This window comes from Gracilinanus agilis, chromosome 4 (genome assembly GCF_016433145.1).
Source record: "Gracilinanus agilis isolate LMUSP501 chromosome 4, AgileGrace, whole genome shotgun sequence".
In the NCBI taxonomy this organism is placed as follows: domain Eukaryota; kingdom Metazoa; phylum Chordata; class Mammalia; order Didelphimorphia; family Didelphidae; genus Gracilinanus; species Gracilinanus agilis.
Genome location: NC_058133.1, coordinates 278,991,001 through 279,017,730, shown reverse-complemented (window position 1 = coordinate 279,017,730; position 26,730 = coordinate 278,991,001). Strand labels below are relative to the sequence as shown.

At 38.3% G+C, this 26,730-nt stretch overlaps 1 protein-coding gene across 1 annotated transcript in view; it reads right to left on the bottom strand.

The window, feature by feature from the left end:
• The window catches only part of RUNX2 (RUNX family transcription factor 2), a gene marked incomplete at its 5' end in the record, with an annotated part of 169,721 nt that extends 142,995 nt beyond the window's left edge, over positions 1-26,726 (bottom strand). The window contains 3 exons of the mRNA XM_044675331.1: positions 3,971-4,075; positions 13,039-13,195; positions 26,586-26,726. Of these exons, the coding sequence (XP_044531266.1) occupies positions 3,971-4,075; positions 13,039-13,195; positions 26,586-26,726 (403 nt within the window). The remainder of the gene's footprint in view (positions 1-3,970; positions 4,076-13,038; positions 13,196-26,585) is intronic.
• Between the last annotated feature and the right edge of the window lie 4 nt (positions 26,727-26,730).

The following is a 26,730-nucleotide window of genomic DNA, read 5'->3' as shown; positions in this document are numbered from 1 at the left end:
TTCTTGAGTTAACTCGCCAACATAAGGTCAAAAAGTCTGTACTGAAAATAAGACTTACAAATTTGGGATCTTCGGCATGATGTCATGTCTTAAAATGATAAGCTGGCAAAGAAAGTAAATGACATTCTGTAAAGATGTGCACCGTTTTCATGTTTACGCTACTTAAGATGAAGGTCCTAATAAGTCATCGGCTGTGTTCCTTTAAAGGGAAGTTTTATAACTGAGATGAATCACAACTGCAAAAGATCAAAGTCAAAAAACATCAATGATGCCATGGGGTACTTTTTAATCTTGTAATGAGTGATGATCATGTGCTCTTATGAAGTTAGTCCAACTGCCAACGCCAGATGTGTATATTAAGAAAAGGAGTTGTTTGTGAAGTGACAACACCGGTTCAGCTGCCAGAGACAGAAAACATAGAAGGATGAAGCCCTTCAGATTTCTAAGTAAAAAGATCTCAGCAGATGTGACAATAGGCCAGACCTCAGAGTGGGGGCATTGTTTGGCTGAAGTATCCGCAACTGCAAGGAATTTTGTCATTGTTTTGTTTTGTTTCATTGCAACAGAATCATAATTAGCATCTGTTCCACCTTGCTTTCCCCAGGCCACAATGGATGAAGGCTTAAGGTATCATTTATATCACTGATTAGTCTCATTTACTAATGAGCAGAAATTGGAGCTGACATTTCACTAGGAGAAACACTTGTGTAAAACATATCATGGATAGTCTATTTTATAGTTATTTGCCTCTTAAAAGTGACACCCCATCAACAGAATTTGTGGACTTATTATTACTGTGAGGAAACCTCCAAAAGAATTAAGACATTTCATCTCTCATATGTAAAACTGCTGATGACAGAGAAAATCTATAGCAACTAAAACCCACTTTTGTAACGTTCTATTTGTACAAAAGCTGGATCAAAGTGCTGAGCAGACAAGAGCAAGCCTTTGACATAGTCAAGCCGGTTCAAGTAAGAGTAACATTCTATTAACACTAAATTAGAGAGTAAAATCCTCAGTTGGTTCAAGCCACCACAGTGGACTAGTTTCCGTGACAAAAATTTCCATATAAAAAATAAAAATCGTGCATTTTTTTTTAAAACTGAACTCTCTTATTAGTGGGTTAATGCTCTGGTTCTCTCTCAGGGAACTTCTCATTAAAGGTTCTATGAGTAAAGTCTACAAAATTAGACAATCTAAATTCTGGGGCTCCAATCCACTTCACTCAACACTAGATGGATTCTTTCTAGAACAAAATAGTGCTTTTTATTGTAGAAAAATGTAAATGGTTCTCCATCTGAAGACACCTGAAGTCCTTGAAATTAAAGAAAGAAACCAAGAGGAAAGCAGAATGCCAAGCATGTTTGCTGTCCAGCAGAGCAAAGGCTGGAGAAAGGAGTATAGAAAAGGATGAATGCAGTATTGAGTAATCTAGTTAGAAAAGCTGGTCCTGTTTAAGGTTTCCTCTGATGTTGGAGTCACCTGGAAATGTGTTCTGCATTTGCAGAGTCATCAACTTCCAGATTCCCCTCCTGCAAAGTACCCCATGACATCAAGATCAGGACATACAGTTACTCACAGACATTTCTTAGATATCCAAGAAATGTCATTCAACGATGTTAGAGTAGGAAGTTAGTCTACCAAAGAGCTTTGGTACCTCCTCCTATTCCTGGTTTCTTGCTAACCTTAACCACAAGCTGATCCCAAAGTAACCACTTCGGGAGCATCGAGGTAGCACAATTGATAGAGCCTCAGCCAGTCCTGGAGTCGGGAGGACTTGGGCTCAAATATGGTCTCAGACTGGCTCTGTGACCCTGGGCAAGTCACATCCCTAACTGCCTAGCCCTTGCCACTCTTCTCTCTTGGAACCAATACTGACAGAAGGAAAGGGGTGTTGGAGTTTGTTTTTTAAGTAACTGCTTCAAATACCCAAATCTTGATTTCCCTACTACAATATTTTCCAATTTGAAAGAACTAAGATTCTTAATAAACATCAACTAATTAATTCACACAATTTAGGACCATATTTTAAAATTGGAGAGGGTCATTTCTAGGTGATCTACTTTACCTCCTTCATTTCTGTAAAGTAAAGTAATGATACTTGTCCTCACCTCACAGAGAAGCTAAACGAATTTCCCCAAGTAACAGAATAATATTGAAAAGCAATCAGATAAAGATGACCCCCTGTGTCATCCCTCCTAACCCATTTCCTCACTAGATCACAGTACCTGCTCATCTTTTATTATGTCTTCAGGAAAACTGATTCAAATTGGGGACATAGCTATCTGTGTGTGTGTGTGTGTGTGTGTGTGTGTGTGTGTGTGTGTCTTCCTAGAACTCCTAATTATCAGCACAAATGCACTCATCCCTTATATTGTTTTACCAAAAACCAAGACAGGAATCTGAAATCAGCAAGAAACAAGGTGTGTGTTATTTAAGGACAAACATTAAAGGAGCAAGTCCCTTAATCTATGTGTATTACAACTGAAGATCCTGACTCATCAGGACTTCAGGGAGTGGATTAAATGGGCAAATAGGTGCTCTCCAACACAGGTGGTCATCTCTGATCAATACAAGTAATGCAAAGTCAGGGAAAGCCTCAGGCCCATATAGATAACAATCCTGATGCTAGCCTTCATTCATCTACATGAACTAACCTCCCTTACAAGTCTAACAACCTCAGGCTCCTACAGATGTGTGGGCCATCCGCCTCTGAATAGGAGAATCCCAAGCTGAAAAGGCAGAGCTAGCACTGACCCAACTTCGTGAACTTGGAAGAACGCCATGCACATGAAAGGAGGAGAAAACAAAAACCTCAAAGACTCAGTTTTGAAGCAGGAAACCTCCCCAGCCCAGGCAAGCAGACAGCCTTCATGAAGAGAGACAGCAGTCATAGAAGAGGTAGATGGTTGTTCTCACTTCTCAAGGAGATGCTACAAGGTCCCGGCAGAGACAAGACCTTCCTAGTCAATCAATGTTTCTCAATTTAAGGGGAGAGAAAGATGATCAATTTTTGTTATCTAAGCAGGTGTGCTGTTTTGTATCCAATTATTCTTCCAACTCTACCTCTACCACAAATTAGAATTCCTTAAGAGCAATGGCTCTATCTCACATGTCTCTAAGCTCATCAAAGGCAGAGTGGTGAAAGTGATGCTTCCATTGACATTTTTTAATGTGGTTTGTACATCAAATAATCTTTAATCTCCAAATATGTTTAAATACAGCAAGACTAGGTTTGTTCTAATCAGTTGGTCTGAGGAATTTTTAAAAATATGCTTTAATTTTGAGTAAGGAAAAATCCATATCGCCCATGTGAGGTATGTACATGATATAAAAGTGATTGCTGGCTAAAGCTGCCGGATGCCCAGACAGACAAATAAACCAAGACAGATTAAACCAAGTCAGACTATATCTGTTAGCAGAAGCTATCTATAACAATTACTGGAACATGACCAAACAACTGTGTTGTAACAATCAAGCAAGTTATCATTTGCAAATAAATTCTTTATAATTAAGGAGTGTGCTCTTTATAAAGGGAATGAGTGGGCGAATAGAAGAGTTAAAACACATTCTTAGGCCATGGGAAACATACACAAGTGCTTTCGACTGAGCCCCGAGATTTTTTAACGGTTCATTTTCCACCTTGGGTTTTGGGAGTCTAGTCTGTTCATTATTATGAAGTAGACATATTCAAATCTTTACTTCCGGCTACAGAATGATTATGAATTTACTTCCCAGTGTTTCAGAAGCATTTGTTGTCCTATGGTGAAGGACAGGCCTGTAATTTTATTTCCCACTGCCTGGGAATTTCTTCTAATTGTTCCTCCATTGAAGTTATACGGAAAGAGTGTATTTGGTAAATAAATCATGCAAACAAAACAAAGTCGTTCAGAATAAATTCCGTTCAGGAGTGTATATTTTCCACATATTTGTATGTATTACTATAGTCAACAGAATTGCAAGTACTTACTTCTTGGTTCCCGAGGCCCATCTACTGTAACTTTAATAGCTCTGTGGTAGGTGGCAACTTGGGGGGGATTTGTGAAGACGGTTATCGTCAAGGTGAAACTCTTTCCTGCAGATGGAGAGAGAGAATAATCCATAATAAATACAAGAAGCAACTGTCAATGTTAATGTAGTTTTGAAGTTTTCCAAAGTATAATTTTTCCCCCTCGCTGACGAGACAGCGTTATATAATAGAAATAACAGAGTTTCAAATCAAAAGAACTTGGTCCTCAGGTCGGAAGCCCAGCTCATCCACACTGGGCATGTTGCTTAACTTCTCTCCTCCTTTGTTTCTTCATCTGTAAAACAAGGAGGTTAAACTAGGGAGAGGACCTCTAAGTTCTAAGACTCTGCAGTCTTATGATCTCTGAGTGTATAAAAATGTGCTCCTGTGGGTCCAACTCCAAGACAAAGCATTTCAGATTCTTTATCTTAAACCTTCTCTTGCCATTTTAAATAGTCACTAGACTTGTCTGTCGACATAACACCAGCCTCAGCATTCGACAGGACTGTCTTAATCCACCGTGCCACATTTAAGAGTGAGGTAGCTCCGGTTTTAAAAGTGCTGAGCAGTAGCAATAATGGTAATAAAAACAAAAGCCACAGTCCACTCTTGGAGTTTTCTCTTCCTTTCAGTTTTCTGTAACATCAGGAACACATCCAAACCCAGACAATTTTAGAAGGCTTTATTTAGGATTGGGTCACAACCCTGTGAGAGAACAATAGTAAATCATTGTTGATTATGTTATTTACTTCACATGGTTTTAACATTTCATTTGCTTAACTGCACTACAATAAGAAGATGAAAGAGTCAAGTTCTTATGGGAATCATTTTAACAGGGAGCTAGTGTCTCCTGTCCTGGCCTTAATGCGCCTGTGGTATGATGATGATTTCATCATTACTGGAACAAAGTTTTCCTCCGCCCCCAACTCCCCTCCCCCCTTACATATGTCCCCACTATTAAGTCTTGAAACAATTCTCTGACAGTGGCTTATTGTGTGCTAGATATATGTGGCATCTCCAAATGTACATTTGAATTTGAACTTTTAGGAGGGGGCCCCCCCACTTTGTTGAAATATCACAACTGACGATTCAGATTCCTGGGCAGAAGGTGATGAAAAGGAGGAAAGAAAAGACAGGGGAAATTGCGATATGAGCTTTGAATGTATGTTCTCCCTCTAAGAAGGCACAAGTCTCTGTTTTGCAGACTCATTGACAGTTGTAATCTGTTAGATATGCAACGGTTAGCAATGTCAGATAGTCAAAACTGCAAACTGTTACAAGACAGGAAAGGGTAGGCGTATAAGAGTGACTCAATAAAACATCCAGCAATCTGAGGCCTCACTGCCCACTGAGATGGCTTCTGGACCAGAACCTTTTAAAAAGCCTCGGGTTTGGGGGGGGGTTGGACCAGGGACTCTTTCCCTTCGTTGAACCCTGAGAGCATTAAATCAAAACACAAATCTTAAACAATATGTAGCAATGCAAAACTTAATGCAATCTTTTCAAAGCCTAATATGGAACAGGTTATATATAAAGCTTAATGCAGAACAGGTCTTTGGCTGTCAAGTCTAGTGACTGGGTTTTCTTTTCAAACCAGGCTGTGGAGGTACCTAAAAATCTGTTTAAGACACACATCATTTGTTACTGAGCATGTGGCTTTAGGTCTTCCAGTCTATATTTTCCCAATGGTGAAGAAAATGAAGGAGACTATTCCTCAGGAATATTAAAGAGTCTACAAGAGGTAAAGAATCTTTCCTAGGTAAAGAAATGTGTTTCAATTCAGTTTGTTTGAAATGAATAAATGCAAACATCTAGGGCAGGGTGAAAAAGACAACCTATTTTTAAAGTGTGTCCTTTAATACATCACATTTAAAGTGATTATAAATTATAAAATTTAAGTAATTCAAACTATCTTTCTTCAAACTAAGTGGCCAGTTGGCATGGCTGAAGAGAAGAATAAACTAGGAAGAGATGAGAGATAGGCTAAAATATACACATATTAATTTCCTTTATGATCAGTGTTTAAAAATAGGAAATTTGGATTGAGATGGATCCCCTAAAACAGTGATAGACAAACTTTTTAAAGAAGGGGCCAAAGGAAAGGAAATGCTCATCCGTCAGTCTGTTTCTAAGGCAACTCTTCCTAAGTTTCATTGTATTGTATCCTACTCATTATATTCGTCAGATTAGGAATAATGTTGCACAGCCTGATAGAACATTTCAGGGGGCCGCATCTGGCCCGCGGGCCATAGTTTGCCCATCACTGATCTAATACATTAGAAAAATCCACATGGATGTGGATTTCTGAGATAAAACCGATTTTGGCTGACAAAATCAATTTAAAATCATTTGCTAAGTCCAATGATGAGGAAAAAGAGAAAGTTGAAGGGTCTTGTCTAATGTCACAGAAGGTAGCACTGATAGGTTCTAAATCCAGCCTTCTGATTTCAAATGCAGAAATCTTTACACTTCAACATGCTAAGTCAGATCAGTGGGTCAACTGGCTCAGGTCTGCGACTTCTAAACATTAGCAATATCTGATGGCTTTTGGAGAAAGATAGTTGTTTCTATAGCATTGATCTCAAAGATCTAGAGGCATACAGTTCTAAAACTTCATAAAGATCTGGTAGTTACTGGACTTATACCCTAAGTAGATAAAAGCTAGAAAGGCTATGCACATCGCAAAATATTCATGGCAACACTCTTTGAGTTAGGCAAAAACTGGAAACAATGTAGATGCTATTGGTTGGGGAATGGCTGAGCTAAGTGTTGCATATGCATGTAATGAAATATTATTGTCCTGGAAGAAATTACAATTATGAGGAATTCACCTAAACATGAGGATGACTTATATGAAGTGATACAAAGTAAGGTGAACAAAGTGAACAATATATGCAATATCTACAGTAATGCCAGTGAAAAGAATTCTCAAAGGAAGGGGAGTCCAAGAAATTATAATAGCCAAAAATGATCCTGGAGGATGAAATCCACTTCCAGTCCTTAAATAATAATAATAGTAGCAACAGCAACAACTATAATAATAGTGGTATGTATATGATGCTTTAAAGTTTGCAAAACACTTTACAAATATCATTTCATTAGGGCCTTATAACAAAGTTGGGAGATAGGTGCTATCATTATCCTCGTTTTATAAAAAAGAATCTTAGTTGGGGGCAGCTGGGTGGCTCGGTGGATTGAGAGTCAGGCCTAGAGACAGGAGGTCCTAGGTTCAAATCCGACCTCAGACACTTCCCAGCTGTGTGACCCTGGGCAAGTCACTTGACCCCCATTGCCCACCCTTACCACTCTTCCACCTATGAGTCAATACACAGAAGTTAAGGGTTTAAAAAAAAAAAAAGAAACTTAGAAAAAGAGACATTAAGTATCTTGTCCAAGGTAACAGAACTAGTAAGCATCTGCAGCTAGACTTGAACACGGGTCTTCCTGAGTCCAGATCCAGCATTCTGTCCCCTATGCCACCTAATGAATTGGGGAGGGAGAGGATTTACAGGGGCAGACTGTCAAATACCCCAAACAAACACTGGCACTCAGTTGTGTCAATTATGATCATTATTATATTTATTTTTTGCAAGAGATGATTCGATGTAAGCTAAGGGGTGGGGAATTTATCCAGAAATGAATGACTGTCATGTAAAAATGAAATGCATAGATAAACCATTTTAAAAGGCTTGGGATGTGCCCCAAGTGTCCTTAAGTTCTATTATTAACTGAGACATCATCTACAAACTTAGCTAAGCTTCTTTTGAATCTATTTCTGTTTTGAGACATTATGATTCCATTTTCAAGGTTAAAAGGTATTATTTCTTCTCCTAATTCAAAGGCAACATTCCATATAAAGGAGAATCTACAACATTCCAGACATCCAGTCTGCAATTTAAAAACTAATGCAAATTTTCAAAGTAGAACCAGTTTCCCATAATGCCCCAATTTATCCTTCTCAAATAAAGAGGTGGGAGGTGGTTTTAGGGAATAAATAAGCATTTAAATTATAACTGTTCCAAAATCAAATCCCAAAGAACAAGATGTGCTTAACATTAATTTTTTTTAACAGAGATTCCTCCCACTCCTTGCTGTTCTTTTGAAAAAAGATGTAGGTAATACAGAAGACAAATTCAGGAAACATCTCTCAACTTAGAAATTAATTCTCTGCTTCAAAATAATGGGCATTTTATGTTATATATTTATCTGGATATTTAAGCTTTCCTCAAATTAAGTCCTACTTTATTTCCTGGATATCTTTCATCAGCCAAAAGAAATCTCTTTTCCACACATCCTTTTTTATTAGCCATTGACATACCCTTAAAAATGTATGTTCTTTACTCCTGGAAGCTAACAACTAATTTTAGTGCTGATTCACTAATTTCATCAGCCAGAGATTTATCTGGGGGTTACTTCCGAACTATATCCTCAAGTCCTGTATTTTCTGTTGTAACCACAGGAGACTAACATTGACAGACAATCATTATGGTAGCCTGAGGGACTGGCAGGCATAACTGAGTGGGAATGCTCTTTTAGGGCAGGAAATACCCTTTTATTTCTACTCTCTTAGACTAATACACTGTTACATATACATACAGTAGGTTCTTTAAAAATGTTTATTGACTTGAAATTTAAAGTTGTGTTTGATGTGAAAAAGAGCATGATTTTTTGATGGGGCTTTTTAAAAAAAGTAAGCATTGTTCTGTTGAAAATGTAGACAAAAAATGGAATATGTGGAACTCTGACCAATGCGGTTATGATATGAGAAGGCTAATATCAAAAGTATCTTGGCAGAGGCAATGGATGCACTAAACTGGTGCAGAATGAGGCAAACATCTTCTGACATAACCAATCTGTTGAATGGTTTTACTAAATTAACCTTAATTGTTGTGAAGCAGTGGGTAGTAACTACTACTGGTTAATGAGAGAAAGAGAAAGAAGGAAGGAAAGAAAGAAAAGCAAAGAGAATAACAATAATAAAATCATTTTTAAAATAGAAGAAAAACAAAAAGAAATTCAGAAAGGGAGAGCCCAATTTTGCTAACTACGTTTAAATTTAAATACACCTAAAAGTAACTACTAACAAGTTCAAGGTTTCATATCCGATGCTCTTTTCTGTTCTTGGAATATTGAAATGTTCATATTTGTTGAATTCATGAAGAAAAAAGAAAAATTTTTAAAGAAAAGGAAAGCATGATCTGAAACTGTGTACTTCTCAAACACAGGTGTACAAAATGGGTTTCACTAAAGCTATTATCTAACCAATATCTGATTGCAAAAGAAGCCCCAAAGTGTTAGGCATCAGTGGAGTTCTGCATGGTCAAATTAGAATAGTTACAGGACCTTCTATAACGTGTTGTCATGAAGTAGATTTGGTTATCTTTCCCGAACTGAGGGAAAATACAATATAACACCAGAAAATCCTGTTCATTTCTTCAAGAACAGTATATATATATGCGCATATATGTATTGGATTATATATATATACATAAATATATATATATATGAATGAATGAATGAATTGTAGAGGTATGATGGTAGCAAGATATTGAAATGGTATAGCAACTTGAGAAAAATCTCTATCTTCTGACCATAGCTCTAGAGCTGAAAGGGACTTCACAGGTCATCTAGGACAGTTCCCTTATTTCAGAGATGAAGATATATGATTATGTCAGAGGAAACTGGAAAGAATCTGCAATAAACCAGGTCAGGTACAAAGAGATGCAGGTTAAAGAGCTTCCTGTCACTGAAAAACAACTAACTCATTTTTAAAACAATGTTTGGTTTGATTCATCTTATCAATATTCTCTTGATGTTGTTATTTTTTTTCTCCTGAATTCTGTTTGCTGTTAACTGTTTCCTTCAATATATCATATGGTACTGATATAATAATCTATTATTAGTTTCTCTCTCTCTCTCTCTCTCTCTCTCTCTCTCTCTCTCTCTCTCTCTCTCTCTCTCTCTCTCTCTCGTAGAAGTCTCTAAGACAAGTCTGGACCAATTTCTCCATCCTGCCTCTGGCAGCAGACTGGAGCATTTCAGATCCTCCACCAAGTCCCGGCTGCTTCAAAGGAAAAACCCTACTTTCTTCAGTTAAGATCATAAGAAATATAGGGGGAGGGGGTCAGCTCTGTTTGGACATAATTACACTTCATCAAAAGAAGCTTTCTTCATCTTCCATGCGTGAAAAGTCTGCAAGCAGTTAAGTCTGTCTTTTTTTTTTTTAAATATAAAAATTGCTATTTGGGAAACCAGCCAAAACTCAGAAAGCCAATATAGTAAAACAGTGCACACCCTTTGTTTCTCTTTGAAGTTTCTTAAATAAATATGTTGAGGGTTTACAAAGTACACTATCACTTTGCCATAGTTTCTACTCAAATTGATCAGAGAAAACTTATGCAGAGTCTATATAATACAAAAGCACTATAAATGAAAACATTAGCCTGAATATGAAAAGTAAAATAAAAATTGTGCTGATTCCTTAAATACTAAAGTCCATTTCCTCTCCTTTAATAGAAAATAATATTTCATAGGACTCAAATGAGATTGAGAACACACAGGGAGTCCAGCATGTTCTTTCATGTGCTTATTAGAGAAAAGAAATACTGTACCATACTTTTAATGTAGGGCTGTATTGGTGATTGAGTCAAAGAGATTTCAGAACTAATCATTCAGTAGTAAGATAGAATAGCTCTTATTTTTTTTAAATGAAGCTAACTTAAACATGATGCAGAGATAACACCTTTTGCTTTGATTCCAGTGGAGAGAACCAGCTTCATTTTATTTCAAACCTTTCTGTGACAGGATCTCATTATCATGCATAATTGTTCTTAAAAAAAAAAAAAGTTTAAAAGTACAACTTCTTGGCCATGTTCCTAGAAAGTAAACTAAAACTACTCATCGGAAACAGCCCTTCTTGAATCTTCCTTATCAAGCTTTTACAATGGTAATAATTTGACATCTGATCCAAACTTAAGAGCAGTCAGTTTGGACTTTGTTTAAAAACTGGAGCCTCTCATTTCCTATGACCCACAATTCTATTCTGGCTATTCCAGAAGGGAATTTGAAGTTTTTTTAAACCGAATTTGCAGCACACAGTGGGGTTGTTTTTTTTCCCTTTCCTTACAAGAGAGCTTAAAATTGGAATATTTGTTTAAGTAAACAAATAAATACATTAAGCCTAATAGGGAGATGATATATAGGACAGTCTCAGGAGAATGCTGTGAAAACTGAAGAGTTGCTTTCCTTAGAGACATCCTTTCCATCATTATCTCCAATTATGAAGCAGCTGCAAAAACGCTAAAAGGAAATTATTTTCTATTTACCATCTTTTAAAAGGCTTCCTACAATTTCAGTATAGATTTCAGATGAGAGGAAATCCTGAAATACCAAAGGGACATTCAGAGTCATGATCATTTATCAGACTCACCAATTCTACAGTCCTGTTGAAGTAAAAGCAAGTTGATGCATTAAAGGTTTATATTCAATTCAATTTTTTTTAATCTTACTGAAAAGGTAAATGCCAGTCACTGATGGGAGCAGGTAGGCGAGCACACAGAGCCTTAACTAGAATGGAGCAACTAGGGTTTTGCCCTCAGGACATAAAATTTAGAAAGTCCTAAAAATACTTATAGTCCTTTAGCAACAGTAGAGCTTAGTGCTTAGTAGGAAGGATCGGTTAAAAGCAGGAAGCTTCCAGATGGCCTGCCTCCTACTGCCACCCCACATCCAAGATGATCTTCTTCCCAGCTCTGACCTGTCTGCTTCTTTCTTCTTCCTAATGGCTTCCTGAACTGTAGCCTCTCTGTGGCCCCAGGTATGCACCTGCTTTCCCCACCCCTTCAATCCCTCACCACAGTGGCTTCCAGGATCTTGGATTTAAAAGTATATTTAAGAGTTAATTTCATGCTCCTTAACCTGAGGTACAGTTTGTGCTGCCCCTGGTATAAAAACTGCTAGTTATATCTCTGCCTGTGCATTCCTACTTTGAGAGTAAACAATGATCATGCTATTTTGCAGTCTCCATAGAACAGGGATTCTTTTTTTTTTTTTTAAACCCTTACCTTCCATCTTGGAGTCAATACTGTGTGGTAAGGGTAGGCAGTCTCCATAGAACAGGGATTCTTTTTTTTTAACCCTTACCTTCCATCTTGGCAGAAGAGTGGTAATGGTAGACAATGGGGGTCAAGTGACTTGCCCAGGTCACAAAGCTGGGAAGTGTCTGAGGCTAGATTTGAACCTAGGGCCTCCGGTCTCTAGGCCTGGCTCTCAATCCACTGAGCTACCCAGCTGCCCCCAGGAATTCTTAACGTGAGAATTGCAAATGAACTTTTTAAAATGTTTTGATAATTGCATTTCAGTATAATTGGCTTCCTGTGTATTTTATACATTTTAAAACATTATTCTGAGAAATTCAGAGGCTTTGCCAAGTTACCAAAGAGGTTCATGATTTCAAAAAAACCTTAAGAACCTCTGTTACAGAGTCACACCCTGATTCCCCACTCTCAATCTAAGATGCTATGATACAAGGACAAGTGAAAAACATAATGACAAACTGTTACAACATAAGGGCAACTGGGGTTCCATCAAGAAACTAATGTGGATTTCTCTTCCCTCTTAGCTACTCAATGAGTATTATTTGACTCCATATAACCTAGAACTTGAACCTATGAAACCTTCCTTCCCTTCTACCTCATCCTCACATATTCAACACATTTAGTAACAAGTTCCTCTGAAAACACTTCAATTCAATCAATTTTCAAACTTATGAAACAAATCCAAAAGATGAAACGAAACAAATCTGAAAGACAAGAAATGTTACTTGGACTGAGTCTTCAAATAAAATGTGTCACCTCACTGGGATAAGAAAGGCTGTTGCTTTATTTACAAAGAAGTTCATATGCATTTTATTTTAAGATTCTAGTGTTTTGATTCCAGCATCAGTATCATCAGCATTACCATAGCTGACTATATGATGCTTTAAGGTTTGCAAAGTGCTTTAACATACGTTATTTTTTTTAAAGTCTCACCTCTTCCACTCCGGCCCACAAATCTCAGGTCATTAAATCTTGCTACTTGGTTTTTCATGACAGCAGATGCATTTCGGAGTTCAGCAGAATAATTTTCATCATTACCAGCCATGACGGTGACCACAGTCCCATCTGGTACTTCTCCAAGGGCCACCACCTACAAAAATTAGGAAATGACAACAACAAAAATAGTACATCAGGCAAGGTCTAAAATATGTGAGTCATTCTTCTTAACTGTAGATTTTATCAAGAGCCTGTCACTGCTGTGGCCAACTGAAATGAAGTCTGGTGCGCCTAGGCAAAGATGCCACTTCAAATAAACCCATATTTCAGGTTTCACCCATTTCAAAGTTGGACTAAAAAAAAAGTTTCCTTCATTTCTCTGCTGAATTCCTCAAAGAAGCTGTGCATGTCTTATTTTAATATCTCCATGCTCAAATCATCCTTAGGAAACATGCCAGAGTAGGAAAGCTAGTGCCCACATCTGCAATCCACAGAGGTTTGAGTTATGATCTAACCAGGGTCACAGGCTAAAGAAATTCTAGCCTGTTCATCATTTGGCTGAAAGACATTCAGCTAAAACCTTATGGTTCTTGACTATAATCCATCCTGGGCACCTACTAAATGATCAGTGCATTTCAGCTACTTACTTTAGATTACTTCCTGATCTTCACACCAAAACTTAGCAAGTAATTATGATAAATACTACATTGTTTCAGGGGCTGAGGAAGTCTAAAATACAGTCTCCGCCCAAAGAAGCAAACAAGTCAAGTTGAAGAGGTAAAATGTAGAAACTTTAAAAGGTAGCTAATAATATAAGGCAAGTAAGTGATAAGTGTAGGCACTAGGTAGAACACTGGATCGGAACTTCGGCCTTGGAGTCAGGAAGTTGTTGTTTCTGTTCAGTTGTTTTGGTCGTGTCCAACCCTTCAGGATCCTATTTGGGATTTCCTTGGCAAAGCTGCTGGAGTGGTTTGCCATTTCTTTCTCCAGCTCATTTCATAGATAAGGAAATTGAGGTAAACAGCATTAAGTGACTTACTCAGGTTCCTCAGCTATTGTCTAAGGTTGGCTTTTGAATCTTCCTGACTCCAGACACTGTGCTCTATCCAATATGCCACTCAGCTGCCAAAGGTCAAAAAGACCTGAGTTCATACACTTACTAGCTATGTGACCTTGGGCATGTCATTTTACCTCTGTTTCCTCATCTTTAAATAGGAGGTAATAATAGCACCTACCTCTCAAGGTTGTTATGAAGATGAAATGAGATAATTGTAAACTGCTTAGCACAAAGTACCTGGCATACAGAATGTGCTATGTAAATGTTAGGTATTATTATTATTATTATAAGTGGCAAAGGGGTGGTATGGATAGTGAATGCATCTCCAACAGTATTACTACTTGTTTGCTTTTGGGGGGTGACTTTTGAGGGCTCCTTATTCTTTAGCTTCCACAGTTAGTCTGTGGCTAGTCATTTATGATTTTTAGCTCAGTAGAATCTATGACTCCTTCTTCTTCCTCATCTTCTACATCCAGACTGTTATCAAATCCAGTTAATTCTTCCTCCAGAGTATCTCTCATCTCTGCCCTCTTGGGTCTCCCCTTCTTTTTCCCAATACTAATAACCTAATTCAGCCCATCATCAGCATATCTAAATCATCCCAACTAACTCTTAACCAGCGTACATCCTTAGTTTCTCCACTCTCTAATCCATCATACATACCACTGCTAGATTAATCTTCCTAATTCAAAGCTATGAGCACATGACTAAACAACTTGAAAACTTTCAATGATTCCAAAGAGCTCTCTGAACAAAGATTGAATCTGATCTAGAATTCAAGGATCTGGTTCCAACCAACCTCTCTTTCTACCCTTATCTCACATTACAATTCTTGTAGTCTTTGTACTAACCAAAATAGATTGCCCACCATTCTTTAAATATCTAATATTCTCTAGATCAGTGATTCCCAAAGTGGGCGCCACCACCCCCTGGTGGGTGCTGCAGCTATCCAGGTCGGTGGTGATAGCCACAGGTACATTTATATTTCCTATTAATTACTATTAAAATTAAAAAAAAATAATTTCCAGGGGACTGAGTAATATTTTTTCTGGAAAGGGGGTGGTAGGCCAAAAAAAGTTTGGGAACCCCTGCTCTAGATAGATTCTCTACTTTCACTCAGAGTATACTCTCTGCCTAAAATGCCTTGTCCCTTCCCCCAATCTTATAGCCATCCTTAAAGTCTCAGCTCAGTTTCTGCATCTCACAGATGCAGAAGTTTTTCTTGATTTTTTTCCAGTTAAGAGGGATCTCTCCTTCCAATGCATCCTCATTGTACTTTATACCTCTTTTATATAGTTCTTATGTTCTGTTTTATATTATCCTCATTCCTGAAGATCTTATCTCTCCAATTAAATTCCTATACTTTGAAGGTACGAATTACATCTTATTTATCTTTTTCTCTTCCTAATTCCTGTAGGATATCTTGCACATAGTATATTAACAAATGATTCTTGAATGAATACAGAAGAATGTTAGTAAAGTCAAAATCATGGATTCCATCTGGAATTGGTTAGCTTTGCTCTATTCTTTGGCTATAGATTATATTCCTAATCCTAACTTTACAGATGTGATCTCTTTGTCAAATGGGGGGGGGGGTGCACCAAAGTGAATGTATTAGTGCAAGAGGTCCATGGACTCCTTATCCAGGGAAATATTTCAGAGGGTTCATACTTAGTATTTTAATAACTATATTTCAAAATAATTGATTTCCTGTGTTTTATTTAATTCTCTGCATTTTATCTTGTACATTTAAAAACATTTTTCTGAGAAAGGATCTGTATACTTTGAAAGATTGACAAGAGGGGTCCATGATTTTAAAAAAGTTAAGAACCCCTGCTTTGAGCAGAAAACTATCTTTATTATGTGCACATTTTTTTTAAACTACATGTTATTATCCATGGTCCACTGCCAAGTCCTCCTATTTGGCATTATCACAGCCCCATCCATTTCTCTTAACTCATCCTCCCAAAGTTCTTGTCCAGACTCTGTTGACACATTCAGATTATTTAAATCTTTTCTTCATAGGGCTTCCAGATTGTCTCATTGAAATCATACAATATTCTTCAGTTAGATGATATACCAACATGTACCATCTGTGGCATGAGTGCCTTGTGTGACAATTTACTCGTGTAATTTGAGTACAGATCTATTCATATTTATCCAACGGCTCCCTGTTGCCTAGGATAGATTCTGATTTTAGAGGAGTCAAGGTACTAAAACATCTTTTCTCTCTCTGCCTACTTTCTTTTACCTGCACCATTTACACTAACCAGTAGATTCTACTTACTGACTCTATACCATTTTGCTCTTTTCTATTTCACACAAACTGTTTATTATATATTTGGAAGAGCTTATTCTCTTTTCGAGTATTTTTGGAATCCAAGTCACGATCCACATCTTCCCAATACTTTCCCTTTATTAAGTTATAACCTTAAAACAACCCACAGACTTCATATCATCCTCATATCAATGTGCAAAGATTTATGATTTTCGTTCCCCTCCGACAACCATGTAATTAAATTCAACAAGCATTCAATCAATTGGTCAACAAGCATGTACTGAGCCCCTTCAATGGGCCAGGCACTATACTAGGTGTTAGGGATGCAAAGACAAAAACAAAAGAGACATTTTCCTAAAAAAGCTTTCATTCTATTGAGGGAAACAATATATGTACAGAAAAGTAAATATAAACACATACAAAGCAAATAAAAGGTAATTTCACTGAGGGTAGGGTGTGTTATTAGCATCTCAGACAAAGCAGGAAAGACTTCAAAAAGAGGTAGTGTTGGAACTGAATTTTGAAGGAAACTATAGATAATAATAGACAGAGGGGACAGCTGGGTAGCTCAGTGGATTGAGAGCCAGGCCTAGAGGCGGGAGGTGCTAGACTCAAATCTGACCTTAGAGACTTCCTAGCTGTGTGACCCTGGGCAAGTCACTTGACCCCCATTGCCTAGCCCTTACCACTCTTCTGCCTTGGAGCCATACACAGTATTGACTCCAAGACAGAAGGTAAGGGTTTAAAAAAAATAATAGATAGAGATGAAGAGGAAATATACTCAGGGATGGGACCTAGCCTAAGCAAAGGCCTAGAGATGAGAGATTCCAAGTCATATGTGAGAACAGCAATTAGGTCAGTCTGGCTAAATGCATGAAGGAGATTAATGTGTAATAACTCAGGAAAGGTAGGTTGAGTCAGACTGTAAAAGCAAAAGAGAAAATTATCTTTTAAACCTAGATCCAATAGGGCTAAATAAATTGCTAAAATATAATAGCTTTTGGAGCAGGGGAGGGATATCTATGTTTTAAATCCATGGTTTAGTAACAATGATTTCATGTCTGTATGCAAGATGGAGTGTGGAGAGACTTAAAACAGGGAGATAAATAAGAAGGCTATTACAATGGTACATGTAAGAGGTGATGAGACCCTGAACTGAGGGGATGGGGGAAGAGGGGATGGATGGCTAACTGAGTAGAAAGATGGGGACACATGGAAAAGATGTTGTGGAACTAGAACTAGAACAAACAGCACTGATTAGAAATGTGGGATGTGGGAGAGTAAGGAATCAGGAATGACTCCAAGATTTTGAACCTTGATGACTAGAAGGATAGCAATATCTTCTAAAGAAATAGGGAAGTTTGGAAGAAGGGTGAGTATGAGGTGAGTCCTGATTTAAACATTCTGAATTTGTTGTCTATGTAGTTGGAAATGTACCCAAGTGATATGTGACTAGACCTCAGGAGAGAAATTACGGGTGGATATAGCATCATCTCATGGAAATGATACGTGAATCCATGGGAGTTAATTAAATCAACAAGATTTCAGCAAGAGATTAGTAATTTATTAAGCACCTATTAGGGACAAGACAATTTATTAAGCATGAGAAATACAAAGAAAGAGATATGAAATATGTCCTACTCTCAAGCATCTCATTGGGGAGGAGGAAGGTTAGATTTTTTTTAAAAACCTATGACACAAGGTAGAAGGAAAAACCTACTGAATCTGGAGTTGGAAAACCTAGCATTGAATCTCTATTACTTATCATATGACCCACCTCTCTAGGACTCAATGTCTTCATCTATAAAATGGGGTTGGGGTCGACAGCACTCTGATCTCCCAATTCTTAACTTTACAGTCCTGGGAGATAATAATAGCCAATGATGTTGTGGTTTACTGGCAAGGAGTATTAGGAAAGACTTCTTGAAAGAGATAAAACCATGTGAATTGTTCCTTCGAAAAAGGCTGAGGTCTCAAAAGATGGCAGTGAAGGTCTGGGGGAAGAGTGTCAGGGAGAGGGACATTCCAAGCATGAGAAACAAAGACTGGGAAATGAGAGGCAAAGGAGGGAAATGTTGTACAACAGGTTCCAGAAGAACAATCTCTGTTCTATAGCCAATGGCCACAACCAATGACTCCTCTTGGGGTGCTGCCAAGAGCTATATAGTAAAGCATCAGAACTAATTATGTCCTTCCTTTTGCTGGTGGTCAACTCCTCCTTGGAAGACCACTGATGAAATCTTATTCTTTGATTTACAGAGCACTGATTCATAAAGACTTTCTTTTCAGGAATTCTATGTGCATCTTCTTATGTAAGAACATAAGTTTTGTCTGTGTTTGTGTGACTTGATGCTCCACTAAACAATCTACTTCTTGATGGCTGACCGTCTTCCAAAAACACAGGCACCTTTATGGTGCCAAATAGGGCTTGATAGTCACCTGAGGCACTCAAACTTTTGGCACTACTGCTACCACAATGGATGAGGGTGGTGATAACAATCCAGTGCCATCATTCCTCCTAATTTGCATACACAGTCCAGAGCATCTGAATATCTTACAATATCCAGAGAAGAGCTGACTACATATTTCAGTTTTCATTTGAATGTTTGGCATCCTGCAGATACTGCTTTAGTGGTGTTTGACTTAATACTCTGTGGTTTCATTGGTTAGAGAGACAGGGATAAGGGCTTGATTAGTGATTTCAATGAAATAGGGAACTCCCAGGTGAGGAAATTCCCTTTTCAGAAGCAGGTCGGTACCCTCTCTATAACTCATAGTCTCAAGAGTTGCCTAGTGATTTGACAAATGTCACACAACTACTTGTGCCTGTGGCACTGGTGGGACTTTACTTCAAGTCTTCCTGTCTTCGCAGATGGTTCTCAATCTACTAATCCCCTCTGCCTTGCTTTTTCTGTCATACAGACAGCAAACTGCATTTGTAACTAAAGAAAATTATTGTTAAAGGAAAAGAAAAGGCATGAAGAGTATATAGTATTAAGGATCAAAAACGCTGTAATTTTAATTCCAGCCAGGCTACTGACTTGTTATGGAACCTCAGGCAAGTCACTTGATCTATAGGGGCCTCAGTTTTCCAACCTATAAAATGGGAATAATAAAACATCCTCTCCATCTATTAAGGATTAATAAAATAACATCTGTAAAATGTTTTGACTCCTTAGAAGAAAGATGTTATATAAATACTGAGAGGATAATTATGACATTGCACTCTGGGTAAGACTTGGAGGGCTAGTGCTGTATTCTAACCAAAGTCCAATTTGCACTAAATATAGCTTCTTGGTATAACCATCCCTTGAGGCTTCAACTTGGTATGTTATTCTTTGCTTTATATCCTGGGATAGTCTATAGTGTTGCTGAGAGGTATGGAATGGCTGCTGGGTTTCACCCCAGACCTGGCTGCATTTCAGAGGGAAGTAAAGTAATTTCCCCAAATATAAGGTTTTTCAAGAACTCTGAGACATTATTATTATACTGCATATTTTTAACATAATGGATTTTTTTAGTTAGAACAGGAAAATTGATTCAATATGGGAATATATAAAAGGAAGGATTCCCTAATAGTAATATACATAAATTCACTTTGCTTTGCCTAAGCATTATAATAATGACCACATTAATCATTGGTAAGATTTATATTGTTTCGTACAAAGCAAATAATATAATCACAAAATTTAAGTCTTCTCTAAATTAAACATAACTAAAATAAAGCAACTTTGCTGAAAATTGCCAACTAATATGATTTACTGCAGATTTTCCCCCTATATGGCTAAAATTTAGGCTGATGATTAAATATATTGTCTGTCTATATTTGTGGTATCAAATCAAGAGGAAGCCTCTTTCCTCAAGATTTTAATATTTGACTTTATATAAGTCATAAAGTGTTCCTATAGATATGAGGGCTTTTAAAATGGTGTATCAGTTCCTGAAACTAAACAAACTTCTCTCAGCTACTCAAGAGTAACTGATTTATCAAAAAGAAAACCCAAAACTCAAGGGTCCGTTAAGCATTTCAATTACATCACGTATAAGCCCTCAAAATGTATTCTGATGGATGGAGTGAAGTAATCAGTAGGTGAGAGGTATTGTCTAAAAACACTACTATGGAACAATAGGTAGTTTGGAATCAAAACTTTTATGCTTAATAAAAAAAAAAAACTTTTAAGAATCAAGTGGGGGAAGAAGGGTGTGATATGCTGTCCTGGTTACTCCAAGGAGAAGACTACTTGCCTTTGTCCTTAGTTCACCTCAGAATAACAAGGTGCTGAGATCAAATGACAGCAAGCAGCCTGAACACACTAAGGTGCCCTCCAAACACTAGTCTGAAATTTAACATTAAATTCTGTGAATGAAACTGTAAATTCCTTCACCTGAAAGAGAAGCAACGAATGTGGGACTAGCCGAGACCCTTAACATTTTTTGTACATGGCTATTCATTTAGGTTCATGTGGATTTAGTAAATGAAAATAAAAACTGTCCATGTGATTTCCATAGTCAGAATGGGACTTTTATCTAATTAATTACTCTTCCTGGTTCGTATCACTTGGCACAGTGTGCTGGTAAACAAAGCTGAATGCAGTTCTTAACAACAGAGAAACTGACTGAGGCCTGTTTGCTGTTGTCTGTGTAGTTCAAAACATGAATTACTATACCAAAAAAGAAATATTCTAATGAAATCAAGGGCTTTATTTGGATAGCAATGATTTCAAAATAATTTAAAGCAAAATACCCCAAACCAAAAAAAAAAAAAAAAGTTCCATTTACTTTCAAAGTTCAAGCCCAGAATTTAGAGACAGCCAACTGAATTCCAGAAACAAAAAGTAAAGCAAACATGATGTGCCACTTTGCAACTTTAAAAATGCATTTCACAGAGTAGAATAATTGTGTGGAAAAGATTTGGACTCAAGCTGGCAATGTGTGTGCCAGGCAAAAACTCAAGAGAAAATGTCTAAAGATCCTAAAGATCGGCAATCTGTGATTTTAAAAGCGTTGGTGGTAAGGCCAAGTTGGGATGAGTAGAAACCATACGAACGTGTCTATAGTAGTTAATTTTTAAATATTCTTTTTCTGGTCATTTAAAAATACTTATTTTCCTAGATGTCTAAACATATATTTATTCTGCTTCGCTTACCAATATAGTATATTTATCAATTTTAAACTATCAACTCAAATATATTGCAGTTAAAGGCATAAAATAAAAAGGTTTCTTCTGTGGCTCTACAAATTGAAATTTACTATAAATTTACATAACTTTTGCATAACAATTCACATCTGTTTTAATAAACTATGTTTTTGGCTTAGGTACAATGAGATCTAAAAGGCCTGAATATAAAGTAGGAATGCAAATGTTCAAGAAAAATACAACAGAGGAGTTCAGGTGTAGCTTTTTAAATACAAAGACTGTCCAGTCATGTTGAAAAAATGGTTTTGAAATGGAAATGCTTTAGTCATTTTGAAACTCTCCTTTTTGAGAAATACTGAAAGGACATCATCTAAAATGTCTAATTAGCAACATTTAATATGTCATGTCTAAAAGTGTTTTCATTACCTGAGTTTTCTAGAAAAGTATTTTAGTGAGACTACTAAAAAATAAAGTCTAATGTACTCTAACATACTGCAACAAAATACTCTTATACTACTACTTTGTATAGGAAAAAATACATCTGGAATTAGAGTTTCTACACTGTACTTCAGCTTAAAGCTATCTAAAAAAGCTAAGCAATGAATTCTGAAAACGGGTTTATAATGGAAATGTTGACAGACTAGCTATATAGTGCTGCAACTGGCAGTTAATTTAATGTGTTTATTTGCTCTCCGTTATTTCTGCATAGCATTAACTAATGAGTTGAATTTGGAAGTTGCTTTTTCATTACTAGTAACATAGAGGATAACAAAGGGACCTGAGCTGATAAATCAAACTATTTTAAGCTTTCAGTAAGAGGGCCTAGAAAGAAAAGTTAAAAATATTTATCTCCATTTCCTTGACACCTGGACTGACTGAACATTTCAAAATGCAAAGTTTGTTTAAAAAAAAACCTCCTCCCCCTCATGTTGATAAATAAAGTTTGTCTTCTTTGTCTACTGTCTTGTTTTTCCATTATATTATATATCTCTAGTTAATTTAAAATTTGAAAATATTATATAATGATTGTCCCCAAAAGCCTTTCCTTAGTTCACATGCATGCTAAGATTCACTGTCAACATCAATTCATGAGTGACATCCCAGATTAACATATGAAGAGAGACATGGTCTATAGTAGTTTCCTATAAGTAAATTCTTTGATTAATGAAAAAAAAAAGATCTACCCATCTTTGGTGAGCATAAAAAAAAATAAAAATCCATAATATAGAGATATGTGAATTACATGTATTTTTATAAATACTATTGCCAAATTGTTATCTTGAAAGAAGTCGTCTCATTTTAGGCTTCCAAATATGCCTTGATGAGTTACTCCCTCATTACAGGTAAATTCTATCATAATGAAAAAGTATTCTGCAAATGTTTCTTACAATAAACTTAGGTCTTCTCTAGATGACTAGGAAAATAGTTTGTATCTGTACGACATTCAGATGGAAACTGAAAGATTTTGGCAAAATCCTGGATGCTTCCCAATACCTGGGTTTTGGCCTCAGAGACCAAGCATCCACATTTTTGGTAGAAATGTTATTTACATTCAGATGTTTGCCATCCTATAAATACATAGATGAGAAGAGAAGAGAATGGAGTAAGGTTTTTTAGGTTAGTTCAATTTAGTACTGTTACTATATTGTTGGTGAGTATAATTTACTGGTTAAAAGTATTCCCATCCTTAAAAAAAAAAGCCACTTCATAATTAACTCTATCACTGAATGTGAAATATGATTAAGAGCACAGAGTAAGATATAAACTATAATAAATGAAGTGCTGGGAGGGAAAAAAATCACTAAATCAATGAAAAAAGTATCTGAATATTTTTTTAGTCCCGTGTAGCATTCCACTTTTGAGTTCAAACACTTATCTCCTACAAGATATTTCTATGTCAGAAAAAAAAGGGCACTTTCTAACCAAAGCACTTATATACAATATCATATTAGCATTAAAATGCATGAGGAAATAACTTGAGATTAATTTACTATCCCTGATCTTTCATTTAGCATAGCATATTGTTTACAGAACGACAAACAGCTGACAAATCTAGTCAAGCATCCAGATGTTTCCAAATGTGCAGATTTCTGGCTTAAGAGAGTATATATAGCCTAATCACTGAGCTTTTAAAAGTTTTACTTCAGATTCTTGGTGCTGTGTAGACACAGCATCTCTATATTTTTATTGTATGTTTCCAATAAATTAAAATTTTACAACTATTTAACATATTACATTTAAGTCTAATGAGAATTCTGGGCTTTGGGTAAAATGAGTCTTTTAAATAGCCTTTTGAGCTGGCAGTTTAAATATCTATTGTTCACAAATATTCCCAGATTTCCATTTTTCAGGATGTAAAATGCTAATTGTTAAAAATGAGTACTTAATAAGGGAAGATGGCAAAGACTAAAAAACACTTCATGAGTCAGTTGCAAAGTGAAACTTGCCCCAGAGTGCAGCATCCCCTTCCCATAATGCACATTCTGATTTTTGTACTGATATTAACCTAATATAAAAACCTATCTAGATAACCAGTGCTTTTAATTGACCTGGAATTTTCTTTCTTTCTACTTCCACCCACACACTGCATCTGAATTCTTGAGTGGGGGAAAAGTGATCAAGGACTAGTAGCTGCGATTGGCCTGTGGGAGTTTTGGCACCAGCGCCAGCACAGGAATAACTGGCATAACGTACTCCTTTTTTCATTCCCCAAACTTTCCTTCTTTACCGTCTTCTGCATTGACAATACCAATCCAAGGGACTACAAGTACAACCTCCTAGAGTTCTGCTAATCAAAGAAGGTGAAAATCAGCGTAGCTTTTGGAAAAAAAAAAATGCCTTAGTCTAGTTTACTGTTTTTGTTTGTTTGTTTGTTTGTTTTGGTTCTGCAACTGGGAATTCTAGGCCCCAGGGGTGACAATCTTTGTTTTCTCACTTAGAATCTCCGCTTTATCTTGAGCAAATCCCCAGGTTATCCCAATGTCTGGGAAGGTGTTTCATTCCTGCCTCCTCTGCATATAAGTAAGCCCTCATCTGGGCTGCTTCTCTCCGTGTTCCAACAGGCTGGGGACCACACACTCCTCAACCTGACAGGGTGCTTTCCCGAACCCAAACTCACCCCTAGATCTGATATTCCTACCCAGATAACGGTATTTATTAGAAGAACTATTAGGAGGGGCAGAGGGAAGACGGAGAGAGAGGACAAATTGGTAAAGCAGCAAACTCAGGCTTCTCCCGCGGTTGCCGGGTCCAGTTCCCCCATCTCTCCAAGCCCGTACCTCTTCCCGCAAAAAGGTGAGGGGGTGCTAACCCATTAGCTTAGCTCCAAGGCTTGTTGGAAGAGAGGGTGATGTAGAGAGAAAATGTGAAAGGGAAAGCAAGAGGGCACAAAGTTACAAAGGCTAAACCAAGTTTGGTTCCAAACCTAAAGTTACTAAGTAGAATTTTCAAGTGATTCTTCCATCCCCTTCACACGCACACCCCTTTCTCTCCCAGCCTGAGCTCTAAAAAGGAGAAAGAGGAAATTGGGGAGGGGGGTGTTCAATACGTGAGGATCTCTGCTCAGGCCAGGGGCACCTCCTGGGTAAGAGGGTGCAGAAATGGGATTCACTCGGGTCCAACACGGGCGGAGCCCCAAGCACATACACATACCCTGCACTGAGGGGGCCAGACCCCTGCCCACCCAGTCCGCTCTCTGCCCTCGAGCACCGCGGAAGCCTCTACCTCCTCTCGTTCTCCCAATTCCCCCTGGAACTCCACCCGAAGTCTGTAACTTTTCTGGACAAACGCAGGCAGCCTACCGCCGCCCCACCTTTCTCTTCCCTGCTTCAGAGACTGAGCTAAGCCGGTCGCGAGTCAGGAAAGCCGGCACTAACAGTCCACAGTTCCTGCAGGCAAACTCCCTCTAGCTTCTCCCAGCCCCCGTTCCCTCCAGCCCTCTTAGTCTACCGTCAGTTCCCTAAAATCTACTCGCGTGAAAATGGGTCTGCAGTGCTCCTAGGCAAAGGTTCTAAGCATCCACCCAGAACTCAGCCCCAGGAATGATCTTCCCGGCAGACCCCCTGGCATGTGAGATGGCACGGAGAGAGCTGGAGGCGAAAGGAAGAAAAAGAACGCTCTGAGTGACTGGGGGCCCCTAGACTTTACTAAAATTAAATAAGAGACGCTATGAAAACCGTGCATGGGGGGGGGGGGGTAGGAAACCAAAAGAACCGGTGCCCTTGCCGCCACTGCCTGAGGACCCGGCTGGAAGTCTAGGCGAGGGAGAGGGAGCAGTAGGAACTGGAAACTGGGGGAGTGGGTTGGAGGACCGAGGAGATTATGGTTGGAACTGTGGAGAGGGGGCTGATCCCGGGGAGTCTTCAGATTAAGGGCCGGGGACCAGGGAATATTGGTGATGTCGGTGTTCTTTGCATCTAGGTGACTAGAAATAAGTTTCTAGGAGTAGGACTGAAGCAACGGCAGAGAAGCAGTGAGAAAGACTTGAAGAACGAGGGAGTGAAGGGGTAAACAGAAAGATTGGAGGAGGGAGAGGTCAAAGGAGGAAAGTGAGACAGAAGGTAAGGGGGGTGGGGTGGAGGTTTGGAAAGGTGGCTTGGGGTCTAAAGAGGTGCACTAAACTACCCTGGTGGTAGAGAGAGGAAAGTGGAGCTGGGATGAAGGGAGAAGGGATTAAAAGGTACATCACTCGGAGGTTAGGGGGACAAGCCAGCCGAGAGCTGGAAAGCACCATGCCCTTTCTCTGTTCGGATTAGAAGAAAGCTACAATGAGGGTGACAGATCCCTGCTTAAGATGGGGATGTCGGAGCGCTTGAGGAAGGCATTTGGGAGAACATTCCCCTTATGTCAATGGTAGCTGGAAAAGAAGGATCAAGAGAGAATGCTTTGCCCTCTTCCTCTGAGGGTGTCTGGGGGAGCCGGCTTCCTCACACAAACACACATAAACAGGCACACGTACACCCACTGCCTGGTGGTGGGGAACTCAGACGGGCTGCGGTGCTGGGTGAGCAGGAGGGTGGATGCAGGGGTCAGAAGGGCAAGGCAGCAGAGCGAGTCGTCAGCCCCTTCCTTACCTTGAACGCCACGGGCAGGGTCTTGTTACAACGCCAGTGTGAGGGCAGTACGGAGCACAGGAAGTTGGGGCTGTCTGTGCGGACTAGCTCGGCAGGGTGGTCAGCGATGATTTCCACCATGGTGCGGTTGTCGTGCGGCGGGCGC